The sequence below is a fragment of the Haliaeetus albicilla genome, chromosome 14 (assembly GCF_947461875.1).
Source record: "Haliaeetus albicilla chromosome 14, bHalAlb1.1, whole genome shotgun sequence".
Classification (NCBI taxonomy): domain Eukaryota; kingdom Metazoa; phylum Chordata; class Aves; order Accipitriformes; family Accipitridae; genus Haliaeetus; species Haliaeetus albicilla.
Window position 1 is genome coordinate 9,484,103 of NC_091496.1, and position 22,917 is coordinate 9,507,019.

Genomic DNA, 22,917 nt, shown 5'->3' on the forward strand with positions numbered 1-22,917 from the left:
AATTGTACAAATCTCTCTAGGCCACATGCTGCTTTGAGGGTGAGGCTGGTTTTAGTTAAGACCGTAATTGTCAGCAGTAGGGTGGGAGCAATGCGAGTCCACATCTGCTGAGCTCCTCTATATTTTGTTGTTGAATTCCAGCAATTATGCCTGAAGTGTTACAAGTTTGCATGCTCTTCCCGTAGGCGAGCCAGAAGGCAAGATGTCAAATATGGAGACCCCGTTGCACAATGCTGGGATGTGGAAGACAGTGAGTATTTTGCACCTTTCTTGCTCTTTTGTCGCTTTGTCAGCAGACTTTGTTGTAAGGGTCTCTGTCTGTGAAAACTTGCTGAGCTCAAGCGAATGACACCGTTAAAGCAGTTGCCTCTCCCACACTTCATATACGTTACCCGTCCCGCAGTTAAATTCGCAGAGCTGGGGCTGAGAACGCACAGCCAGCATGGGACGGCACCTTCGCATCCCTTATGGGCGACCCTCCCCAGCACTCATCCCAGGGAGGTAGATGTGCCCCTGACACAAAAACATCACACACATCCCTACAAGTAGCTAGTGGGACGTGTGTGATGTTTCGTCCAGAAACAGGGGAGATAATCCCACGAGGAAACCCCAGGGGTGAACGGGGAACACGCCATCTTCTCCCATTCCGCTGCCTACACTTGACACAAGTCCCAAGGCGCAGCTCCAGCTGCCAAACCAGCCCCTTCCCCTCCCCGCAGCTACTTAAATACTCCCGTTATTAGCAAGAGCCTACCCCGCTCTCTCCATCGACTCCCCCCTCCCTTTCCCACACCCTCTTTTAGGATGCCAAAGGGTCTGGTTTGCTCCTTTGGCAACGGCAGCGCTTCTCTTACAGCGAGCACTGTCAGTATGAAATCCTGCGGTTACGCGGCAATCTCTGCGGCAGCGTAAAATAAATGAAAAGCATTCAAAACCAAGCTTGTATTTGTCTGGGGCTCTTCTAGCCTCTTATTAAAGCAAACAACCCAGTCAAAACAGTATTGATTGTATCGCTGCGTTGAACGTTTGGTCGGGACAAGCCACCGCTTTCCATTGATCTCTGGGTATTTTCGTGCCGCTGCGGTGCTGGGTGCCTGCTGCAGATCTCGGCATGAGTCAGTGCAGAAATCAGAGCTGCTTGCCACAGGATCAAAGCCTTCATCTGTTGCACAGTATAGAGGGCTCTGACTGTACATGTGTGCTTGCAGACATAGTTAAAAATCAGGGTAAGATCTCGTTTCCATTAAAGTCAATGACAAAACTCCTGTTCATTCCCAAGGGCCAGAATTTCCTCGCTTGCTGCTTACCATGGCTCTCCAAATAGTGGCATCTGAGACTGTGCAAAGCTCAAGGTTATAGAAACCCTAGCAGAAAGGCTGACAGTGTCACATTTTCCTGGAAGGATAAAGAGATACTGGAAGAGTTGGCTTTACTAGACAAATGTAAAATGACTTAGCACAGAAATTAGTATTAATCCTTTGCCCTCATGTAGCTCCACCAGTAGAAATTTTATCCAGCTGGGGATGACTCCTGTGTGCCATAAAACCATGAAGCTGACCTGTGCCACTCCAGGCTCTTGGCTTATTTATGCCATTTGAGATAACTAATAACATTATGACCCCAAAACCTATTTAAATTCAGTGCTCCACTGTGTGAGATTCACTCCCAGAGACTTCATTGGCTGCATGAAGTTGTTTGGCTCTGCTGAAATCTCAGTGGCACAGTGAAATAAAAAAAAGGCATTTAATGTGGAGAGCTTGAATTTCTATAGATCTCATATAGGTACTTATTATACTGAAAAAACAATCCAAAATTGTATTCATTTTGTTGTTGAGCTAACTTTAGATTTAGGAGACACCACTGCTTTCACCTTCCCTTCTGTTATTGGCAGGGTGTAAGAAACAGCTTTGATCTGATGGTAAGGCAGATATGACACAGATAAGACAGGCTGGAAGGGGAAATGGAGATGCAGAGATTAGAAATTACTTGCTCAGGTTTACAGAAGGCCAAGAAAGGAGCACAGATCTGCTCATGGCTCCTTCAGTGTTTGGTCTTAAAAATACTACAGAGCATTTCAAATTATACTGAAGGAAGGTAAACTTCAGTTTACTTTAGCCCTGTGACTCCTTTAAAGTGTTTGGGATGAACAAACCAGACCATACAAGCTGCCTTCAGCAGCTTTAGTTCAGGTTTAGTAGTTGCATTACTTAAAGGAAAAATACAGGTCAGATTTTAAATTCCTCAAAGGTGAAAACCTCAACTTTAAAATGGAGCAAGCTTGTGATATAGATTTTATTGACCTCCTTAAAAACCAGTTGCACTGAAGGAAGGTTAGCAGCCGCCTCTAAATCCTCATAGTTATAGTTTAAGCTAAAAGTTAAGTTTCCTTTTGCTTTTTTATAATTCACTCACTCTTATAGCATCTGTTCTGAATCAGGCTATTTTCCCATTGCTTTAAAAACCAGGTCAGGGTTAATCTCCTGTACCATGTTTGCTTTCCAGGCATTAGTCATGAAACTGCTGATGAAAAGGTGATTTTTGGCATTGAATTTAATTCAACTTTTCTGGAATGTATTCCTAAGTCCCAGCAAGCCTCTATTAGGTGGTATATTCAGCGCTCTGGAGAAGAACATCGAGAAGAGGTAAGTTATAGTCATCAAGGCAAGTTTCCTCTATAGAGAATTCAGCTGAGCATTGAAAGGCAGGAGTTATTGGGATTAGTCGATGTTTTACTTTTCCTTGCCTCACCTTAGGTATCACATAGCATTCTGGTATCACCATTTGGGGCATGCAGTAGGGAAGAGAGAAGCCATTTGCACTGTGTCATAACCAGATTTAGATATTTATTTTGACTTACATGTTCATTCTATTAAAAAAAAAGAAGAAAAGATAAATTAGGCTTTAAATAGTGGTAAAAAATCAAAGTACTGAAAAAAAAAAGCCCTTTTATCCAGTAATTAATACAACTACTTCTGTAGGTAAAAGTGTGTTCAAACCTCTTTGTTTTAACAAAATCTCTGCTCTATTTAGTGTCTGATTGCATTCCCTTATCATGCTAAGCAGCGTAGCTAGGAACTGCACGTGTGGCTTGCTGCTTCTCTGCATCTCTCCCCAGAGAAGGAATGGTCTGTGCAGTAAAAAGCTTTTTATTTGCTTTTTTTCATGTTAGTGGAGTCTGAGAATTGTTCTTAAATGGCACTCTGCACTGATGAAGAGATGTCAGGTTAAAGAATTGCACCTTGCATCTGGAGTAGAAGGCGATGAGGCTTGTGATGGCCCTTAATTCCTGCAGGAGGCAGATTTGGGGTCCTCACTAATGGAGAAGCCCTGGAGAAGCCTCCAGGTCCCCACATACCCCCTGCCCAATTTTCCTGCTGATTCCTCTCTGATCTAGTGACAAAGGGACCCTCTGACATGCCCAAAAGGACAATGTGCTGGGACTGATTTGGGCTGGGTCTGAGTGAATTTCAAACCTCAGGAGTTTTCATAGTCTTTGTCTTACATGAGTGATTTTGTGTCTGAGGCCAAGTCCTGCTGTGATGGCAACCATGGCAACGGGGAAGGAGAAGGGAAAAGAACTGCCCTTTCAAATGAGCTGTTAGGTGTTAGATATGCTTTTTTGTTATGTTCATCCAAGACAAAAGTTAGTTTAAATAAGAGGAACTATCAAACACCCAACCGGTCTTCCACTCTCAATGATAATTCATCCTTTCTGACTGCAGAAAATGTGCTGCTTCTTTCTAAAGGCTGGGGAGATGCAGGCCAGGGCAGGTGCTCATGAGAGCATCACCTCTGGGTGAGGTGGGACTCGTAGCAGTAGTCCCAAAGTTGCAACCTCAGTTATGTCTTGGCCCAGAAAGCCAGAGTAAGGGGATACAAGGCACTTCTGATCTTCCACCAGATAAGACAAACAACCCGCAAAGCTGTATATTGACTACGACACTGCAGTACTTTAATTTACTCCCCTTCTCCTACTCATGCTTTGGGTTGGCAAAGATTCTTTCCTCTGCTGAGAATAAAAACGTCATTAATTTATAGACACAGTGCTTGCACAACATGCACTAAACACTGAAAGAAAGAGAATACTGGTTTGAAATATCACCTCTAACCTCCATTACAGTCCATACTTGGAAAAAAATTTGATTTTCTGATCAGCTGGCCAAGCACACTCTCAGCCACAGGTAGTTGAAGTGAAAACCCAGCTAGAAGTGTATCAGCCTTTAAAGACCTATGGGCATTCATTGTTTGTGCTTTAATTGATTTACCTTTAACTGCCCTGTACAGAAGACTCTGTGCTCTACTTCCCTAAGGCAGCAGTTTGTAAATGCACTTACATATTTGATCAGAGAAACAAGTAAAGTACTTGCTTAATTCTAACCATGTGTTTAAGACTCATTTTTAAAGTAAATTTAAGCAGATAGTTAACAGGTTTTTGGTTGGGGGTTTTTTTTGGTTTTGGGTTTGTTGGTTTTTTTCTGTGTGTGCTTTTTTTCTATTTTCTTTTTTCTGAACAGGAAGTTATGTCAAGTTTTGAGGACACTCAATCATTTTTTAAAACAATGTCTTGCAACTACAGCATGTGCCTGAGCTTCTCAAAAGGAGCTACTAACTTTGTGAAAAGCAGACAGTTCTCTGTGAAAAATGTAATATTTCTGCATCATACGAAGTCACACTTTCAAGATTTGAAAGCCTCTTTTGAAGGGCTGCTTTTGGTTTTATCTGTGTCAATTTAGGGGAAAAAAAAATCAGTTGATTTTCTCATAAATCACAGCCTCAGATAGGCCTCTGAAGGTCAGGAAGCCAAGCTCAAACTATCTTTCTTATTTGACTGTAGAACAAACTGCAGGTCAAACCAACTTTTGAACAAAGTTAGGGCAGGCTAACCTATATAGCATAGCCTAAGTTAAGGCTATATTCTTTTTTTGCCACGCTTTATATTTCCAAAAGGTTCATTGTGGCGGCGACCTGGCCTCTGCTACTTGTCCTGGGCCAAATGCCAGTTACTCAGGCACGGTGATGTCCAAAACTACAGGACGGCCCAACGTGCCAAGGATGTGTGCGTTGAGAGAGAGGAAGGGAATGCGTGCATATATGTGACGGCATTTGAAGCTCCAGCAAGCACACAGCATACATCTTTGCACATTAGCAGCCTTCCACAGCAATGTTTACTGGGCTTGCTCTGTGTAAACAGTCTGACATCTGTTTGTATGAGAAAAGTAAAGCTTTGCTAAAAGGCTAGATTAACCTCTGAGGCAAATTTAGAAGAAAATTTGAAGAAGAAATCTGCAGACAGATTTTCTACATTATGAATGCTAACAGTAGGCAAATAGCTTTTTACCACATATTGTCCCTAAAGCCATAGCAGTGTTTCTGTGATCTATCTTTGATAAAATAGAAGTTGGAGCACATGTTCTGCAACTCCTTGGGGTGGTTTTGTTAGGTTTTATTTATTTTTTGGTTTTTTCAGTCTTTGAAGATAACAGCCTATATAAATGCATATGCACACACTGATGATTACAGGATCAGATCACTTAAAGACAGTGTATAGCTATTAGTTTTGTTTGATTCCTGTCAGAAAATCCGTATAGTAGCAGAATTTCTAATGTTTTGACTCAGGTTAGTTCCAGGGTCCTAAGAACTTGAAGTCCTTCTGAGCAAACTCAGCTTGCACATCTCATATTGGGAGATACCATTTTTAGAGAGAAAAAAAAAAAAAAAAAAAAAGAGAGAAGCTTTGTTGGCTACTTTTTAAAGATAAAGATCTTAATCTAGAAATGTCACATTTTCAAATGCATGTACCTGAAGTTAAATCCCTAATTTCATATATGGCTGCCTAAATAAGTGACCGGATCTATAGAGGTGCTGAACGATCAGTCCTCCTATTAGATAGAATAAGGTTAAAATGTTAATCTCCAGAAATGGAGATTTTCAGGTTTTCTAATTTGACTTATCAGTGAAAATGAATTCATCGGTATTAGAGCCTAATTGGAGACCTTCCTAGAAAATCCAAAGATTGGCAGAGTAATTTACTTTCTTTTCAAAGTACTTCAATTTGACAAAAATACCATATGTCACAGAAACAGTGTGGTCATATTTAATGTGTAGCTTGATCTCTGCTCAGCCAATACCTTACCATAACTTTTCCCATTACAATTATATTTTCTGCTCTCTCTCTCCCTTCCTGCAGCAGATTTCTCAAATAACACTGCACATTATTTTAGTGCATGTCTTAGTGGTGTAACTTATTGTGATGACGATACCATGCTATGCAAGTGACTCCGTGCACCTGGAATTTAGGTTACGGACTTTTAGTTCCAGGGCTGTAACTGTAATGTCTCATCAAGTCTTTAAACCTGGCTTTACAAATAGATGGCTATGCAGTGTCCCGGCCATGCACTACAGCTTCCTGAGGGAAGGAAAAGGGCAAAATCCAGGCTGGATGGGAAGAGTTTGGCCCAGCAGGATGTTCCCGACATTTCACCCTTAGGGTCATGGTTCAGAATGTGACTTCCAGGCAGAGCGACCTGTGGGGAGGGACAGGATCTCCTGTGGTACAGGAGCTGTCACCAGGTCATTTTGCTGCCAGTGGGAGTACATTTCCCTGTAGTTTGAGGCCATTTTAAGGTCAGGAGTCAAATATCTAGTGCTTTTGTGTTTCGTGTTGCTCACGCAATTGATCATGTTTGTTCCTGTGCGTGCAGGGTTAGTCACTGAGAGGAGGGAGAGCGTTTCGGTGACTGCAGTTCATAAAAAAAAGTGGGGACGTCATCTGTTCGTAACGCCTTAAACTGCTGAGGTTTTCTGAAGCTTAAAACAGATATTTATTTATTTCTCAAAAAAATTCCGATGTGTTATGTTATATATATATAATATGTGTCAGGACTGCAAAAAGCAAACGCTCCCTACAAAGACATCAGTTTTGGTGCCCCATGGCTCTGAAAAGTATTAGACCCCCCTGCTTTAGGCTACACTTCACCCCGAGACTTCTGCAGCTCCAGGTCTGCCAAGCTGCCACCTCCCCTTGCAGGGGACAGAACAAACCGCATGGTCTGAAGCGACAGAATAGGTGCAGTTCGCTTTTAACTCTCTCCTTCCTGCTCTATTAATACCTGGGGGTGAAAACAAATCCACTGAAAGGCAGGAGGACATTCCAGTTTCTTCTTCAGCGCTTCTCACCCCCCATATTCCTGCCCCACAGCCCTGGGCTGTGTTTTTCTGACAGACCCAGCTTAATGACCGTCTGATGGTTTGGTAGGTACAAGAGTTTGACCCAGTCTTGGACAGGACATCTTGCCAGGCACAAGATTGTCACCTCGCTCCCCCATAAGAGTGAAGAGATGTTGTTTCTATTCCACATTTTAGCCAGACTGAGAAGACCTTTTTCAGTTTATCCAAGACATAAGTTTCCATGTCTTTTTGCGGCTGGAGGTTTTTGCGTCATGGTGCCGATTTTCTTTGTTACAACCATCTGGTCAGCAGCATCTTGTGAACAAAGGTCACAGATTCAGCGCCAGCCCTGAAATCTAAGAGTTGGATGAGAGCTGAGTAAGGAAGAGGACATACACCAAGGACTGAGTTTCCACTAGTACCTTCTGTTAGAGGAGTGTAGTTCAATGTTTGAATCCTTAGGTCAATGAGAAAGAGATCAAGAGAGTGGGGAAAATAAGAGATTCATTCTGCAGCCTAGGCACTACTTACAGCTCTCATGCTTTCACTCTTTTATTTTATTATATGACTCACTGGCTTTTTTTTCCCCCTAATACCTTGAGATTCTTAAGTAAGACTAATATTTTTGACAGTTTCCTGGGGAAAAAAAGAAGTAACTCTGAATTGAGATACAGCACATGACATTTCTGCTTTGATTTGGATATAAGGGGGGGGGAGTGGGTAGGAGTTTGAAATTTAGTTGCAGAATAAGAAGTTAGCTACACCTTGCAAATAATAGGAATTTTGTGTTTCCATAATGACATTGTACCAGCAAAGTGTTCTTCATTTTTCCTGTGGCTTCTTGGTAAATAAAAAAAGAAGTTTAAAAAAAAAAAGAAAAGAAAAGAGAAATTAACTCTACAGCTGTGTTGGAGTTAAATGATTATTTTCCCAGTACAAGAGAAACAAAGTCATGTGTAACAATAATGCCAAAAAAACCCCAGAGTGATCTTTATTTCCAGTCAAATGATGAGGATGAAGAAGAAAACAATAGAAAATCAAAGATGAATGTGAATTCTCAGCAAATGTTCCTCATTTTCCTTTCTCCCCCTCTCAATTTGTTCAGGGGTTGCAGCTAACCCATGATTAGTCCAGCTTTACCTCTAACATTTTTTCACATGTTGATTAATGAGGGAAGGCAGGCTTTGAAGCCACTTTCTTGTCCCAGACAGGTGCAGTGTTTTAACTGTGAAAGAGTTGACATGTGAATTATTTGTAAAGAGGGAGCTATCTAAACACATCATTAGCAAAGGACAAAAGGCATTGACCTAACCTGGTGCCACAGCACTTTCAAATCCTTGGTTGTTTTCCAACTTACTGATTGTTTAAAGATTTGCCACGATTATTGGCAATGCCTATTTTTTCTCCATTGTTAAATTCAGGCTGTGAAAATCAAGTGTTTGATTTGTATGGAGATCTTTTCCCTTTTGTCAAATATTGCCAGTATCTGTGGCATGTGCCATAATTCAGGTAATGTAATTTTAGGCAAATTTATGTGCTTATCATGAAGGATGAAAAGTACAAATTGTTGATAAAATATTGTCAAAAATCTGCTCCCACTCCGCTAAGAAACGAAAGTTAATGGTAATCAGTTGCTTCATTTTTGTGGTTTATAATTTGTTCCTCATTGGACAAAACTGTCTCTCATGTTTAAGCTTTATCGTACGCTCAAATTTAAGCACATGTCAGCAAGCTTTCATGAATTAAAGCTTTTGTGCTTCTGAATAGTTAAATCCTATTTACAAATATTTTAGGAGAGTTATTGATTTTGACATGGGGGGAGAGCAATGAATCCACAGTTGATGTCTTTTACCTAACTAGTCTTTTCACTCACCCCAAAATTTAATAAAATATGTTTTACATCTATAGGTCAGGAACCAAAGAGCACATTAAGCATTCAAGTGAAAGGTTAAAGATCTACTACCAAGTAATGAAATGCCAGGTGTTTATGAAACTCCAGAGCCCTGTGGAGGGAAAAATAGAGAGGAAAGGCAGGAAGAGTTCTGAACTTATGGGTAAAACAACATAAACAGGATACCAAAAAGAGAAGTGAGGGGGGAAAACAGTAATGAAGTGTTGCTCAATGCATGTGAAATCGGAGCCATAATTTCATCCTGCCAGAGGATAAGAATGGAATGAACAATGAAGGCACAGAGAAGGAGGAGGTGACAGTCACCGTAAATCAATATCCAAGGTTAATACAGGACATTCTGTAAGAACGCTGCTTCATTAAAAATAGGAGTTGTGATGGGCTGGGATTAAGGGACACAACCAATTTAGACTCTGTTAGCTTTCTCTGCAGTATCCCAAGGCGGATGGAGGGGCAACTCTACCAGTTAACACGTTTACAACTAGAAAGTGACGGCTGCGACACAAATGGTAAATAGTTATGAGTAGCAGGGTGCTGGACTTGGGGGTCCAGTGATCTTTTCAAGTCTAGATCTGCCATTATTCTGCCTTCTTTTCACTGAAAATAGGCGAAGCACTAGTGAGGGCTCTTTGGAGTGGTGCCCAGCCAGCCGAAACAGCCAGCTGGAGATCGTCCAAGTGTAGGAGGTACACAGCTGTCAAGACACTCTAGACTACAATACTGGCAGAGCCACCGATAGGCAGATGCTACTGCTGCAATTGCATCAAGCCCTGAGCTCAAAGAGATCCGTCCTGTTTTCACTCAGACAATGTGGGAACTCGGTCTTTGCACAGTGCCTTATGAAACCCGAATGTCTGGAAATTAGCTGCTTCTTCCCATCCTTTTCCCTAAATTTCTCAAACTTGGGTCTTCATGTTGACATGAACCCTGGGCAGAAGAAAGAGGGGCTTCCTTGTCATATTGCAACAGCCAAGCCTCCAAAAACACTTCCACCTGGCCCCTGCTCCTGCTTCTCTCTGTGGAGTACAGCACCACAAGGAAACACCTGCCCCAGACATATTTCTGCCTACAGCTACTTATTTGTGGATTCATTTATGCATTTTATGCTCCTGTTTTTACTGTAAGAAAGGTACACTCACTTGGAACGAAGTGTCGCTCGCTGATAAAATTGAGGTCTACTGCCCTATGCTGTAGGTTCTAGAGGGGGTTGTTTCTAGTCTGTCTCCCTCCTGTCTTCTGTGTATGTGCTTGTGGCTTGACCATGATTTCTCTGGTTTAAACTCAGTGTAGTAAATCAAAAGTAGCTTGTGCTCATGTAGCACCTGTTGTCAGGACAATCGATTTTCCAGGAATTTCCTGAAATTAGTATGATTTCACCCGGCTGGTGCCAAGTAGGCATGCTTATATACAGTTTACAAACAAGGAAACTAAAGCTCGGGCTTGACCCAACACCGTCAACTGGTGGCAGGAGCCAAAAAATACTTGGCCACAGAACTAGGCAGCCACAGCCACTTTTAGACCAGGCTTTTGTAGCAGCTGATTTCTTGTCTGTCCTGCAGTCTGATCAATAGCAGTACGGAGGCCTATATCCATCCATCCACATCTCTATCTATCCATCTACCTACGTATCTATCTACCTATCTGATCTGCATGTTACTGAAGACTGTTATAGCTGATACAGTAGCAAGTCAAAGTGTCTCTCGCTCTCTGTGCATGTATTATATACATGTGTATTGCTTTTTCTGGTGATCTCAAAATGGTCTCTAAAATTATTTAACCCTTCCAAAGTCAATATCATAGAAACTTAGGAAAGGGTAAAGCAAAAAGCCCTGGGAGGTCATCTCATCCATCTCTTTGCTCCGAGAGACCCTGTTATGATAAAGTCCTAGTGAGTTAGAATCATAACAGATGGAGAATCCTTATGTATGTGTACATTTTTTCCCAGGGAGTAGAAGAGGGAATCGTGTGCAGATTTTCTACATAAAGAAACAGTGTGTAGCTTACCCACTGTGAATAAATCTAATTTAGTCATCTTTATGCCTCCCTGATCTTCATCCTCTGAAGTTTGCTGGAGGGTCAGATGTGCACTCTGGGAAATATTCCAGATTCTGTGTTGGTTCTCTCTGCCCCCACTCCCTCCGTCTCAAACCCACTACTCAGCCTCGTGCTGGAGTTTTTCTGTGTTAAAGCAATGCCCCCGGCAGCGCCGGGGCTGTGTTTAAGGCCTTGGCTTTGCTGTGGGCTGAGCGAGCAGCGCTCAGGTCCTCGGTGCCGGTGTGCGCTGCAGCCTCTGTGCGGCAGCAGAACATAGCGCGCCTGGGAGGTGACAGCTTTGGACGAGACCAGGATCGTTTTCAAAGGAAATGCTGGGCTTGGACACGGAGTTAGGGCTCTGCTTTCTACTTCCACCTCTGCTACTAATCTTTATATGGTCTTTGGCAAATCACTTACCTTCTATGTTTTCCAGCTGCAAAAATACTTGGGTGCCCGGTGCCCCATCCTGGGTTTTTTGAGGGGGGGTATGCTTTTTTTTTGACTTAGGTTATTTTGGAAATCATTTTCAGATCACCAGATATGTAACTTACCTGACAGTTATTACTCTAAGGTGCTCCTTATTTTTAACAAGCGAGATCGTGCTGTATTTTTGGAAATATTTCCATTCATAAATGAAATTACAGTTCCACGCTGACAGACTTCAGCTCTCACTTGCAATCTCATTCTTTTCATTGCCTTTTTTTTGTTCCTCTTTTTTTTTTTTTTTTCCTCTTGAGTTCTTCTTCACAGACCTTAACAATAAAAGAATTGTACTCGGTTGTATTTGTCTAACCTCATTGGGTGCTTTTAATCACATCTCAGTGAGTCAAAGCCAGGATCAACTTCCTTTTGTAAAACCCAGTTGAAGAAGATCAGAATCACAGCATTCCACTTTAACAATCAGTAGTAGTATTTATTTTCAGCGTAACAGGGCCTCGGCACTCCAGGTGTATACAAGCACACTGGTATATTGGGTGCATTACAGATGCCTCAAGAAGAGCAGTTAAAAAATGAATGGGGTTTGTGGCACTAACTAGCTACCCTTCCTGGGAGAACGTGGTCTAACTTATTGCATTGTAGTGCGATGAGTGTTACTCTCTGTCCTTGCAGCTGTACAGTATGTATCTTCTATTACTGCATGCTGAAATGTCAGTGATACAGGTGCTATAGTTAGGAGCAGAACTCAGCCATTGGAAGGATCTCTGGTATCTGTGCCAGCCGCACGTGCCCCACGGTGTGCTGGCACCCGAGGGATGAGGCATGCCGTGTGCCAGCCCAGCCTCTTCTCCACCTCGGTATAGCGCTGACACGCGGTCTGGTTTTGCTGATGAAACTCACCTACCACATTCTTCCTTGCCCACAGCTGAAGGCTGACGAAAGGATCATCAAAACGGAGCATGGGCTGCTGATCCGCAGCTTGCAAAGAAGGGATGCGGGAGCCTATTTCTGCAAAGCCCAGGAGCACACCTTTGTCCATACCATCGTGAAGCTGAATTTAAACGTCATTGAGAACGGGCAAATGGAAAGCACTCAGAAAACTGAGGATGAGGAGGGCCGGGTGAGGGATTTGCTGACGGAGTCCCGGCTGAGGTACAAGGACTACATCCAGCTGGTGAGCAGCCCCAGCTTTAGCCTGGATGAATACTGTGAACAGATGTGGCACCGGGAGAAGCGGCGGCAGCGGAACAAAGGTGGTGCCAAATGGAAGCATGTGCAGGAGATGAAAAAAAAGCGAAACCGAAGGCACCATGAGCCAGCCAGGCCACCGTCTACATAGTTTGTAAATGCTATTTAAAGAAAGGACATTTTCCATGCAAAAAACTATACTGTGTTCTGGTTTTGTGCATCTTGCCTATGAATTAGTACTGCTTCTTATTGAAAACAGATAACTCACCATCACTATTAATCTGTATGAGACTGTACAATGGGATTCGATACCAAATGAAATGTTCCTTATTGGAGTACCGCACACCAGGCAATAATTTCAAATGCATTCATTAAAAAGAAAAGATGTACACTTTTAGCTAATTTCTGGGTAGCCTGAGGCTACGTGAGCTGTATTCTGTATTTCCTGCATAATTTTCACATAGAATTTAGTGTCCGTGTTCCCTTGTTAGTATTTGCTGCCACATTCCACCGCAGGGGTGGGTACATTTCAGGGGAGGGCAGATGTATTTCTAGTTCTTTGGCATCTTTCTGAATAAGAAGCATGGTAGACACGTGTGACAGATCTGCAAAAATACCTGCTAATTTACCCATTGGGCTTGTATACAGGCTCATGGGTGGGGTTTGCTAGCACAGAGCCACACAGCAAAACATCACATTAAGTATTGGCTTAGGGACAACATTCACGCTCCCCATAAAAAAAGAGAAATCATAATCATATTTTAAGAGAGGGGAATTATCGAGCGTTACTCATTAGAGTTTGAGTAGCCACCAGTTTGCAGTCCATCTGCTGAAATGAAATGTTGACTCTAATTGAAACTGCCACCGAGATGCTTGGGAGTAAATTTCCTAAGTGGTCCGTGGGAGGTACGTGCACAAATCCTATTAACGAATAATGGGATTCCTGCCTGCACTTCTATCTCTCCAAAGGTTTGACTCTGACTGTTTCTCTGGCCCTTTGCTAGCTTTGTTTTATGCAGAGGAAAAGAAAAATAAGACAACAAAGCTAAAACAAAAGACGATGAGGGAAAGTATTTGGTGGCTGAGACCAGTGCTCTTGACACAGAGCTGACATTCCTCAGATGTGTGTATTCTTTGGGATTTTCTCCCAAAGGTCTTATGTATTTTTAAGTTGAAAATTTGCATTGTTGGAATTAATACTTTTATTATAATTAAATAAAACAAAAGATGTCCATGTGTAAATAAAACTTGTAAGTTAGGAATTTGCTTTATACCATAATTTCATTTGTAAAGTGTTCCTTGTTCCTTGGTTCATATTTTGGTTTTAATAATGTAAATTTTCCCATATAAGCAAGAAACACTGGCCTCGTTCTTGGCTATTTTACGTCAATGTGATTTCATTGATTTTATTCCTGATATGCAGCAACAAACACAAGCTCAAAATCAGGCCTACTGTCTCTTCTCATGAGTCACAGCCCCCCTTTCCTCTCTTCCATCTAACCTCCCTCCGTTTTGCCTTTCACGCCTTTTTGAGTGTGAAATGACAAATTAGCCACTTCCTCACATGGAAAGAGAGCTTTGATGGATACCAAAACGACAGACTTTACTTGTTTCTCATGCATTCTACAGATCTTGAGAGCAAAGTCTGTGGGAAACCCGTGTAATTGGTGTGCACCTCATTAAGGAACTGAAAACGTTGGCTCTGAAATTTGTAGATTCGCCCTTGCCCGTGCTAGTGTTTGTATGCGCATTCAGTCCCCGATCTATAATTGTGTAGATCCAATTTGCATCGCTGTTAATTTCCTCTCTGTTGAAAGTCAGATATGGCGAAGTGTTTGTCAGATTTCAGAAAGGAATCTCAGCTTACCCACGTTCTTGTAAAACCCGAAAGCTGAGTTTGCATGTGTTGTATAAAAGCCAGCGATACCATATGTCATTAATTTTAGGTGCTTTTTTAATAGGAGATGTATGAGTTAATTAGGAGATATTAGATAGCATGCGTACAATGCTTTGATCATGTAAAGCACTGAGTGCTAACTATTATAAAAGATGTCTGTGGGGAGAAGGGCATTTCTCAGCACAGGACCTTTAATCAGCAGAGACACTGATGCTGAAGATACTAACCAGTCGTACAGTACTTTGAGAACAGGCAGAGAACTTTTTGGCATTTTTGCTGCAAAATAATGTAGGCCAGGCATTTCACAAGAGGCTTGTCATTTTGGGTACCTTGATTTTAAGGCCAATTAAGACTACTTAAAGGAGGGGGGCTGTATTAAGCTACTACATATAAAGCACCCTAAGACAGGGATATTCGATATTCTTGGCTGGAAGGTTATAGTGTCACCATAGAGAAACTGCCCAATTATTCCTTGTTAGATTTTTATCAGTCCACAAAGTCCCATTTCTCTGACTTGGACATTAAGTAAATGAGTAGAACCACACCAAGGCTATGGAATAACAGGTGGTCTGCATTCGCATGCACTGACAAAGGACCTACTCTTCTCCCCAGTGGTGACGCAGTACTTCAATTATTGCATTTCAGACAACTCTCATCACATGTTTGCCTACTTCATAAAAAGGCCAATCAATTTCTTCTTTGATATTTTTTCTCCTCCATGAAAACTAAATCATCTGATTTATGTTTAGATATGATTGGGGGTATGTATTCTACAAATGAACCGCTCGCCCTGACTTTAGTAGAAATCTGGGATGACTAAGGGCCTCAGTGCTGGGAGCATTAGATTTGAATGGTTGAATTAAAATGTTATTACTCTTAAAAACAACTTTCATTTCTTTTATTTCAATGTTGTTGCAATGAGATTCTTCTTAAAGAAATGACCTCATCAGTCTGGGGTACAGTGGTAGCGTAAAACCTCAAGTGAGATATAAGGCCTCTTCCATCATGGGAAATAAATTCAATATCCTCCAAACCGGTGTGCTGTATTGGGTTCATGCCACCCCAGGGAGCATATTTAATAATATTGCGTAGATAAAAGTCTGTGTTTTGATACACTGGGTAAGATGTATGCTAGAGCTGGCAGGGCTAGCACAGCTCCTCATGCACAGCAGGTATTACACATGCAAGGAGGCCAGAGGACCTTGGAGACCAGGGCAGGAGAGGGACAGATCAGGGATCACTGCAGGAGGTAAGACAGGGTTTTGTTAGGCAGGACTCAGCAATGCAAAGCCAGGAGTAGGAGCAGGAGGAGCAGTGGGTCATTCCACAACCCGCAGTCCTGAAGAAGGGTTCAGAGGATGAGTTATCCCAGAAACTGTAAAAGGAGAGGATCGCCCTCTTTTAAAAAACTTTCACCTTCTCTATAATTTAAAAGCTTAACTCTAAGTCTGCTTAAATTTCAAATCAATGATTTGAGGGTCAGCTGGGCTGCCGTGAGCTGTACTATGAGCCACAACAGGCCCGTAGTTAAAATGAAACTGAGCCTTGACTCCTTCAAGAGCTCCATAAAAATGAAGGTAAACGAAGTTTTTGTCCAGAGTGGAAAAAAGTTGCCTCCACCTTAATAACTGTAGGTCTTAAACAGATCCCTTAGCGCATATGATACAACATAGATATCTATTTACATATGCATTCAACCAGGAGTCCAATTATTAATACATTATCTTTTCCTTCCACAAAACTTTTCCATTGACCCTACTTCAGCAAAAAGTCAGTGTTGGACTGAAGCGGTTTCAAACAGATTCTTAGAATAACCAGCACAATGTGAGCTGTAGTTATAAAAATGCTGAAAACTGACATAAGCTTTAAAGCCCAACAGGGCCCTAAACTTTGTAGCAATCTTGCAGTCAGTTAAAATAAAACAGAAAATGGGATTAGCAGAAAAAGGAATAAAGTATTAACACTTATTGTGATAAACCAGTTCCGTTACTGGAAACTGTTCCAACAACAGGTGTGAATGTGTGTTCATGCCATAAGCAAATACTTTTCTCTCAAGTAGTTAAACTTACATTGCTTGAGCTATCTAAGAACCTGAATACTTTCCAGTTCATACGCAGATTTTGGACCTGGTTCTTATGTCACTTCTAATGAAGTTAAATGCAACAGATTTCCTCTGGTTCGTGTGCTTTTGAGATCAGAAGATCCCTACAGTTCAAATGCTATGATCCCTTTGATCTAACCATTATGGGTATCGATCTGCATTTAACATTTCAGAAAATGAATAATTATTTGTTATTATTACTCATTCTTCATGTAATGAGCCTGTGTCTCATAATAATGCCTCAATATTTAATAATGACTAATGGAAATTGAGTTTGCTAATGTTTTGTCATATGAGCATATGTGTATAGGAGTGCATATACAAATATCTTATTTTCTGTTCATTTTCTAACAGAGGTTAATTTGCAAAGGCAAATGTGATTTCAAGAGTCAAGGTTCAGCTCAGCTTCCACTGACAGCAGAGATTAAAATCCTTCGGGAACTGAATCGTAGCCTAAGTAGACTATAATCTATTTATAGTCTGGTAGTCAAACACCCGAAGCTATGTATTGTTCTGTAGAGTATATTGGCCTGGTCCTTCTTGCACACAGTTGTAGATGAGACATGGAGGTCTAAGGAATTACATCTGCCTGAATGGAAAATTAAGCCCATATGTCTCTCTAATATATTCTGTTACAATTTATAAACTTTAAATGGTCTCTATTGTAATATTTTACCATAGTGTTGCTAATATTACCCTGAACTAGGCTTCTGTCGTTGGCTGAAGTGTGACATTCTTTGCAGTTGTAATCCAGATTTCGAGGTTTGTAAAATAAGTTCATTACAGTAACAAAAAAGAAGGCATGGGAAAAGAGTTTAATTATAAATTCTACAAGGCAGATTTGTAAGATTTTATTTCTCTATATAATAATAGTGGTTATCCTAAATGCGTTAGAAACAGCAGTATTTGTTTTCCTTTTTTGGTCAGGTAAGGATACAAAACAAATTGTAATCTTGAGTTTATCACTTGCCAATGTGCAGCTGAAACCTCTGGTCTGACAGCTGTAGCAAGACTGGATTTTTACTTGCTTGTTTTTTTCTTCCACTAGTTAAACCCATTGTCTCCTGCCTTTGAGACTCTCTGGTTTGTCAGGTAACCCCAGTTTTATATGGAGGAATATTCTGGGGTCTGGTGTTTCCTCAACATATAAACATCCCTACAAAGTCGTAGTATCACAGTCTGCCTTCAGACGATGACTTTCCTAAGCATTAACTTTTGCATTCAGTTGCAGATGCAAACCAAACACTGTGAGGTAAATTGGAGACCAGATGGGGTTTTCATTTACAAAGGAAATTTTTGGGACTGTTGCTTAGAGCTCTCCTTTCCCTTTTTGCTTATGTGGTTGCTGTGTATAATTCTCCAATTTAAAATCAAAGCTTTTTGTGCTTTAAAGCATAAGATTTTCCATGCGATGTAAAAAAACCAGCAGAACATTTCCAGGTGATTTTTTTTGATTGATATGGACTGCTGGTTAATAGTTTCAAAGAGTACAAGCCAAGGAAATCATCTGTCCAGCCATAGATGTTGTGATATTTGTAAGGAGCCCAGACACATCTCGATTTTGGTGGTGTTTCATATTCTGTTCCCTTCCTCTTATGGTATATAAATACTTCGGCTGGGTTTTTGGGGGTGGAGTGGTTTTTTTGGTTTGGTTTGGGTTTTTGCAAGGTTGTACGGCATTTTGTTTTTATTTGTTTGGGGGTTTGGTTTTTTTGGGGGGGTGTTTGTGGGTTTTTTGTTGTTGTTGTTCTGCGTGTATGTGTGTGTTTGATTTGCTTTTTGTGTTCTGCTAATATTTTTCATGTTATTTTTCCTACTAAAAGGAACCATGCCTAAAGCCAGATGCTTTCTGATGGTGCAACATATGACAAAGCAGTAAGAGGAACAGAAGGCTTGGGCAGATATTTTGGTATGGAGACAACATAGCACATTTGCAAGGGGAAAAGTCTTATTGCTAAAATGACTATGCTGAGAGTGTAAAGACCACTGTGCCATTTCTCTGGCCAGGCTGAAGTCGAGGGTAGATTTACAGAAGGTATATATTTTAATTTCTGAAATATTGTCAATATAAACAGATCCAGAAAATCTAATCTGTTATCAGGTCTGTTATCTATACTTGCCAGAAATATCAAAATAAAAATACATGAACAGAATTTCACAGATTTTCACTTTCTAAATTTATTTTCATATTTTAAAATGCTTTATGTTTTAAAAGTGCTGTCATTTTAATTTTAAAATATGTTTATTAAAAATGCTTTTCACTAAGAAAATAATTTTTTCTTAAAATCTGCACTTTCAAATCTCTCTTTGCAAAAACATCAGAAAAAAAAAGGGAAAATTGTAAGTAGAAGTGGAAATCCTTTTATAATTCCATATGTTTTCAAAAAAGACAAAGAAAAAGCAGCATCAGAGGTTGTTAATGTCCTCTTCTGGAGACTTTATGTGACTCTCTTCAAGGACATTTTCTGTAGAAGTGAATTGTAATAATCCCATTTTAAGACTGCCTGTGAAAATATCTTGGCTGTAAAAAACAGATGCAAAGCATAGGAATCTATGAAAATACAAATGAAGAATGAAAACAGATTCCAAATGTTTGTGTAATTTTTTCATTTTTTGATGATGCATGCATCTCCATTCCCCTCTCCCAATGACTATCTCAGGATGTATATTGGCTGGGAAGAAAGGAAAAGATTACAAAAGCATATAATCTCCAAATTCCAAATTCCAAAATGAAAAGTCACTCCAAATGGACTGGCTGCAAGGATTATGATTAATACCACGTATTTGACCAGTAAAGACTATATTTACCCCTAAGGTGAAATTCATCACTCCTTCAGAAGCCCAGCACAGGAATTGTACACCACGTACATTCTTTTTTAATTTGTAAGGCATGAGTGGTACTTAGATTGACTTTGTGAGTGAGGCTGATTTTTACTATGTTGTATAACTATTTATAGAATAATAAGACTGAAATGTTTTGATAAGAGTATCTATTCGTAAATGGTGCAGCTCATTGAGTTGATATGATAACTGAAGTATAGCTTAAATAAGCTATGTGTTTGCCATGCCTGCTGGTTTACTAAATATTTCAATCTTATATGCAAAGGTAACTGAAACAAATGTATATTTCGTTCATACTATAATAAACAGCAAATTCTGAGGTTTTGCTTCTTTTTTAAACCCATGTCAAACTACAGAGTAAAATATGAGTTTTCAGAGAAACAAAGTCTGAAGCGTGTCATGGAAATGGCAAGAATATTAATGCAAGGTTCAGTAATCTAAAGTGTCTTACTTCAGAAGTCTTACCTGAGTAAAGACTGTCTGAGATTCACCCCTCCACTGAGGATGTGCCTAAGACCAACAGAGTGAGTCTACAGAAGCAGCTTAGAAAAGCCGCGGGCCTCACAGTGATTTAGATTAATACATGCAAAGCAATACACAATAGGCAGCTCTGTGCTTATTAATTTAAATTCAGTAATAGCTTTTTAATGTGTGCATTTCTAGATGATTAGCAACTACCATTGTCCTTAAAGACTGCACTGACATTGTGTTTTACAGTTACTCTCAAGCCAATTGATTGCCCATCCGTCTTGGACTGCCTCAGGAGCATCTTTGGCTCTAAGGGAGTGTGACTGTCTCCCGCCCCTCAGAGTGTTTTCAGGATGGGGATAACTGGGGAGAAGGAAGGGTTGTTCATTTTTTTAATCAGGTATTGATGCCTCTTTCCACAGTTATGGGGAGAGGGAAATTTTTGAAAAAAAATTTTTTAAATCTTTAGGCAGGAAAATAAATAGGCTGACTGGTCCACCTCCTCTTCGAGCCTTCAGCACAGCCCCCTGTGTTTCAGGGGATTTATTAAAGGTTAAGGAGACTATTTTGTTAACAGACGGTCAGCATGTTATTTCCAAGGACATCCACATTGGCGCACTCAAGGACGCCTGATTCCCGGTCCCATGCTGTGTCCATTAGACCACGATGCTTCTGACCCTTTGTTGGGAAAGGTCCCCGGGTACTGCTGGCCTGAAAGCTGACGCCAAATCCCAACTGCGGCAATAGCATTCTGCTCACCTAAATTCCACCTGCAGTTGCAATTGGATATGGTATTCTTCATTTCCGAGCCTGAACTCTTGTTTCTGTGTTACTGTGTGCTGCTAAACAGCTGCTGTGTTCCCCCACTCCCTCCCCACAGGTGGCTGCATTTGATAATGTCTCATGTAGGATCAATCTTGGTCCCATTGAAGTAGTGGGAATTCTGCCAGCGTGTCCCAGATCTGGTCCTGTACGCAGCTGGTAAAGCACTTTTAGCTCCTGCAGAAGAAGAGGTGTTCTGCACAGGCTGGCTGATTAGCCGCGTTCATTAGCAGAGGCGGGTGTCGGGGGCGGGGGGGAAGTGAGAGAGAGAGAAATCATTCAGCTTCTTTCTGCCACCGCTTGCTCAGTTAGAACTTAAATGCAGCACTAGTTTGTGTGCACTCAGAGAAACACAAGCTAATTAAGCTGAAAACTGTCATTTTCTCTGTAAGGATTTTGCAGGGTCAAACTTCAAGACAATTAGTGATGAGTCTCGGGAAGAAGCAAACAAGCTCTTCTGCAGTTGCTCAGAAACATTTCCAGAATTGATTGGCTTCCTGAGCTCTCTCTGCTCCACTCTTTTCCATGTGTGGTGCCTCTTTCGGGCCCTTAGAAACCAGAAGGGCTGTTAGCTGAGGAAGTCTGTGCTTAAAGTAAGAGGTATGAGGTAAAATCCGGCCCTTCATGATTCAAATGGCTGGAAGTGTTCTGGGATGTGTTCACACGCAGAATGCATATGTACTGTGAAAACAAGCGACTGGGAGCTAACAGCCTGTTCATAATCATTTATATTTCTGCAAAGTAAAACAGGGTGTAGAGGATACTTAGGGGTTCATATATTTTGCACAACTGCGTCCATGTAGTTACCGTGTAGAGTAATAATGATATTGGTGCAGAATGACAGAGTCTGCTGTTCCCAAACACATTTCTGCAGGAATGCTCATCAAATACCGGACAAAAATGTACACCAGCTTACACAGGACAATTTATGAAATGCTAATACACATTATCTCCCTCCCTGCTTTTGCTTAAAATTCTTTACAACAATTTGTAACTGAATATATGATGGAAAAAGTTAGCAAGCATTTTTAAGAGTTGCTAGATGAAACTGAAGTGTTGTTAAGACAGGAAATGACAAACCTTGACTCTTTGGCCAAAGTTTATTCTTTACCTTGCAATAAAAGTGTTAATGGCTATAATTTTTTACATCTTCCAGTGTCGCAATTACATTGCATTACAATTACGTCTTCCAGTGTTAGATATGTTTCCACATGCGGGAAAGAAAATCAGCAGCAAAAGAGTAAGCTTCTCCTTTTCTGCTTCTCTCTTACAGGTCGGTGTGGTCCCTAACTTTCTCCCAGGAAAACTTGGCTATTTTTTTTTTTTCCTCATAAAGAAAACAACCACGAACACTCAGTGTTTGGGCTGTATCTGCTAACACATACTAGACTTGCTTCTCTCTGTGGTTGGGATTATTCTCAGTGATTTCAAGTTGAGCACAGGTGTTGGCATATGCAGCACTGAAATTGTTGTTTTAGCTTTGGAAGTTGTCAGCTTGGGCACAGAGGAGGCTTTTCAAAAATACTCACAGGAGAGTCATTGCCATTAAGGTTTATTATTTAAGGAAACACAGAATTTTTTTTACAGAATCAAGGTAATACACGTTTTGGGTAATGCTGCATTACAGGGAAGACCGGTCACAGTATAAAATTGTTGCTCCCCTTAAGGAAAAACCCTTAGATGTCAGCAGCTAAGGTAAACCTTGCTCCATTCCCCAAAGCACAGCAGTGGACCAAAGATTTTGAAGAGCAGGTTTCCAGAGAAGTAATTAGAAAGTTGTAGGAAACACTGATAATTCTCCTTTAATGAAGGAAATTCCCGGTCTCTCAATTTGACACAAGTCAATGTTCAGAGTGTGTCTTAATTTGTGTCTTCCAACATATTTTTAAGGTGAGGAAGGTAGGGTATGCACGGTATACCTAGGCTATACCAAGGATATGCATGGGCTCCTGGGTGAGAGCTACTTTAGCTAATGACGAACAGGAAGATGTATCTATTACTGGTTATTATACGAAAAGGGTACCACTGCTCCCAGTTACACAGGAAACGGTG

General features: G+C 40.9%; 1 protein-coding gene across 1 annotated transcript in view; it reads left to right on the top strand.

The window, feature by feature from the left end:
• The window catches only part of SEMA3D (semaphorin 3D), a 147,442-nt gene extending 127,548 nt beyond the window's left edge, over positions 1 to 19,894 (top strand). Inside the window, 3 exon segments of the mRNA XM_069801680.1 lie at positions 186 to 250; positions 2,503 to 2,642; positions 12,474 to 19,894. Of these exon segments, the coding sequence (XP_069657781.1) occupies positions 186 to 250; positions 2,503 to 2,642; positions 12,474 to 12,887 (619 nt within the window). The 3' untranslated portion in view covers positions 12,888 to 19,894.
• Positions 19,895 to 22,917: the final 3,023 nt, after the last annotated feature.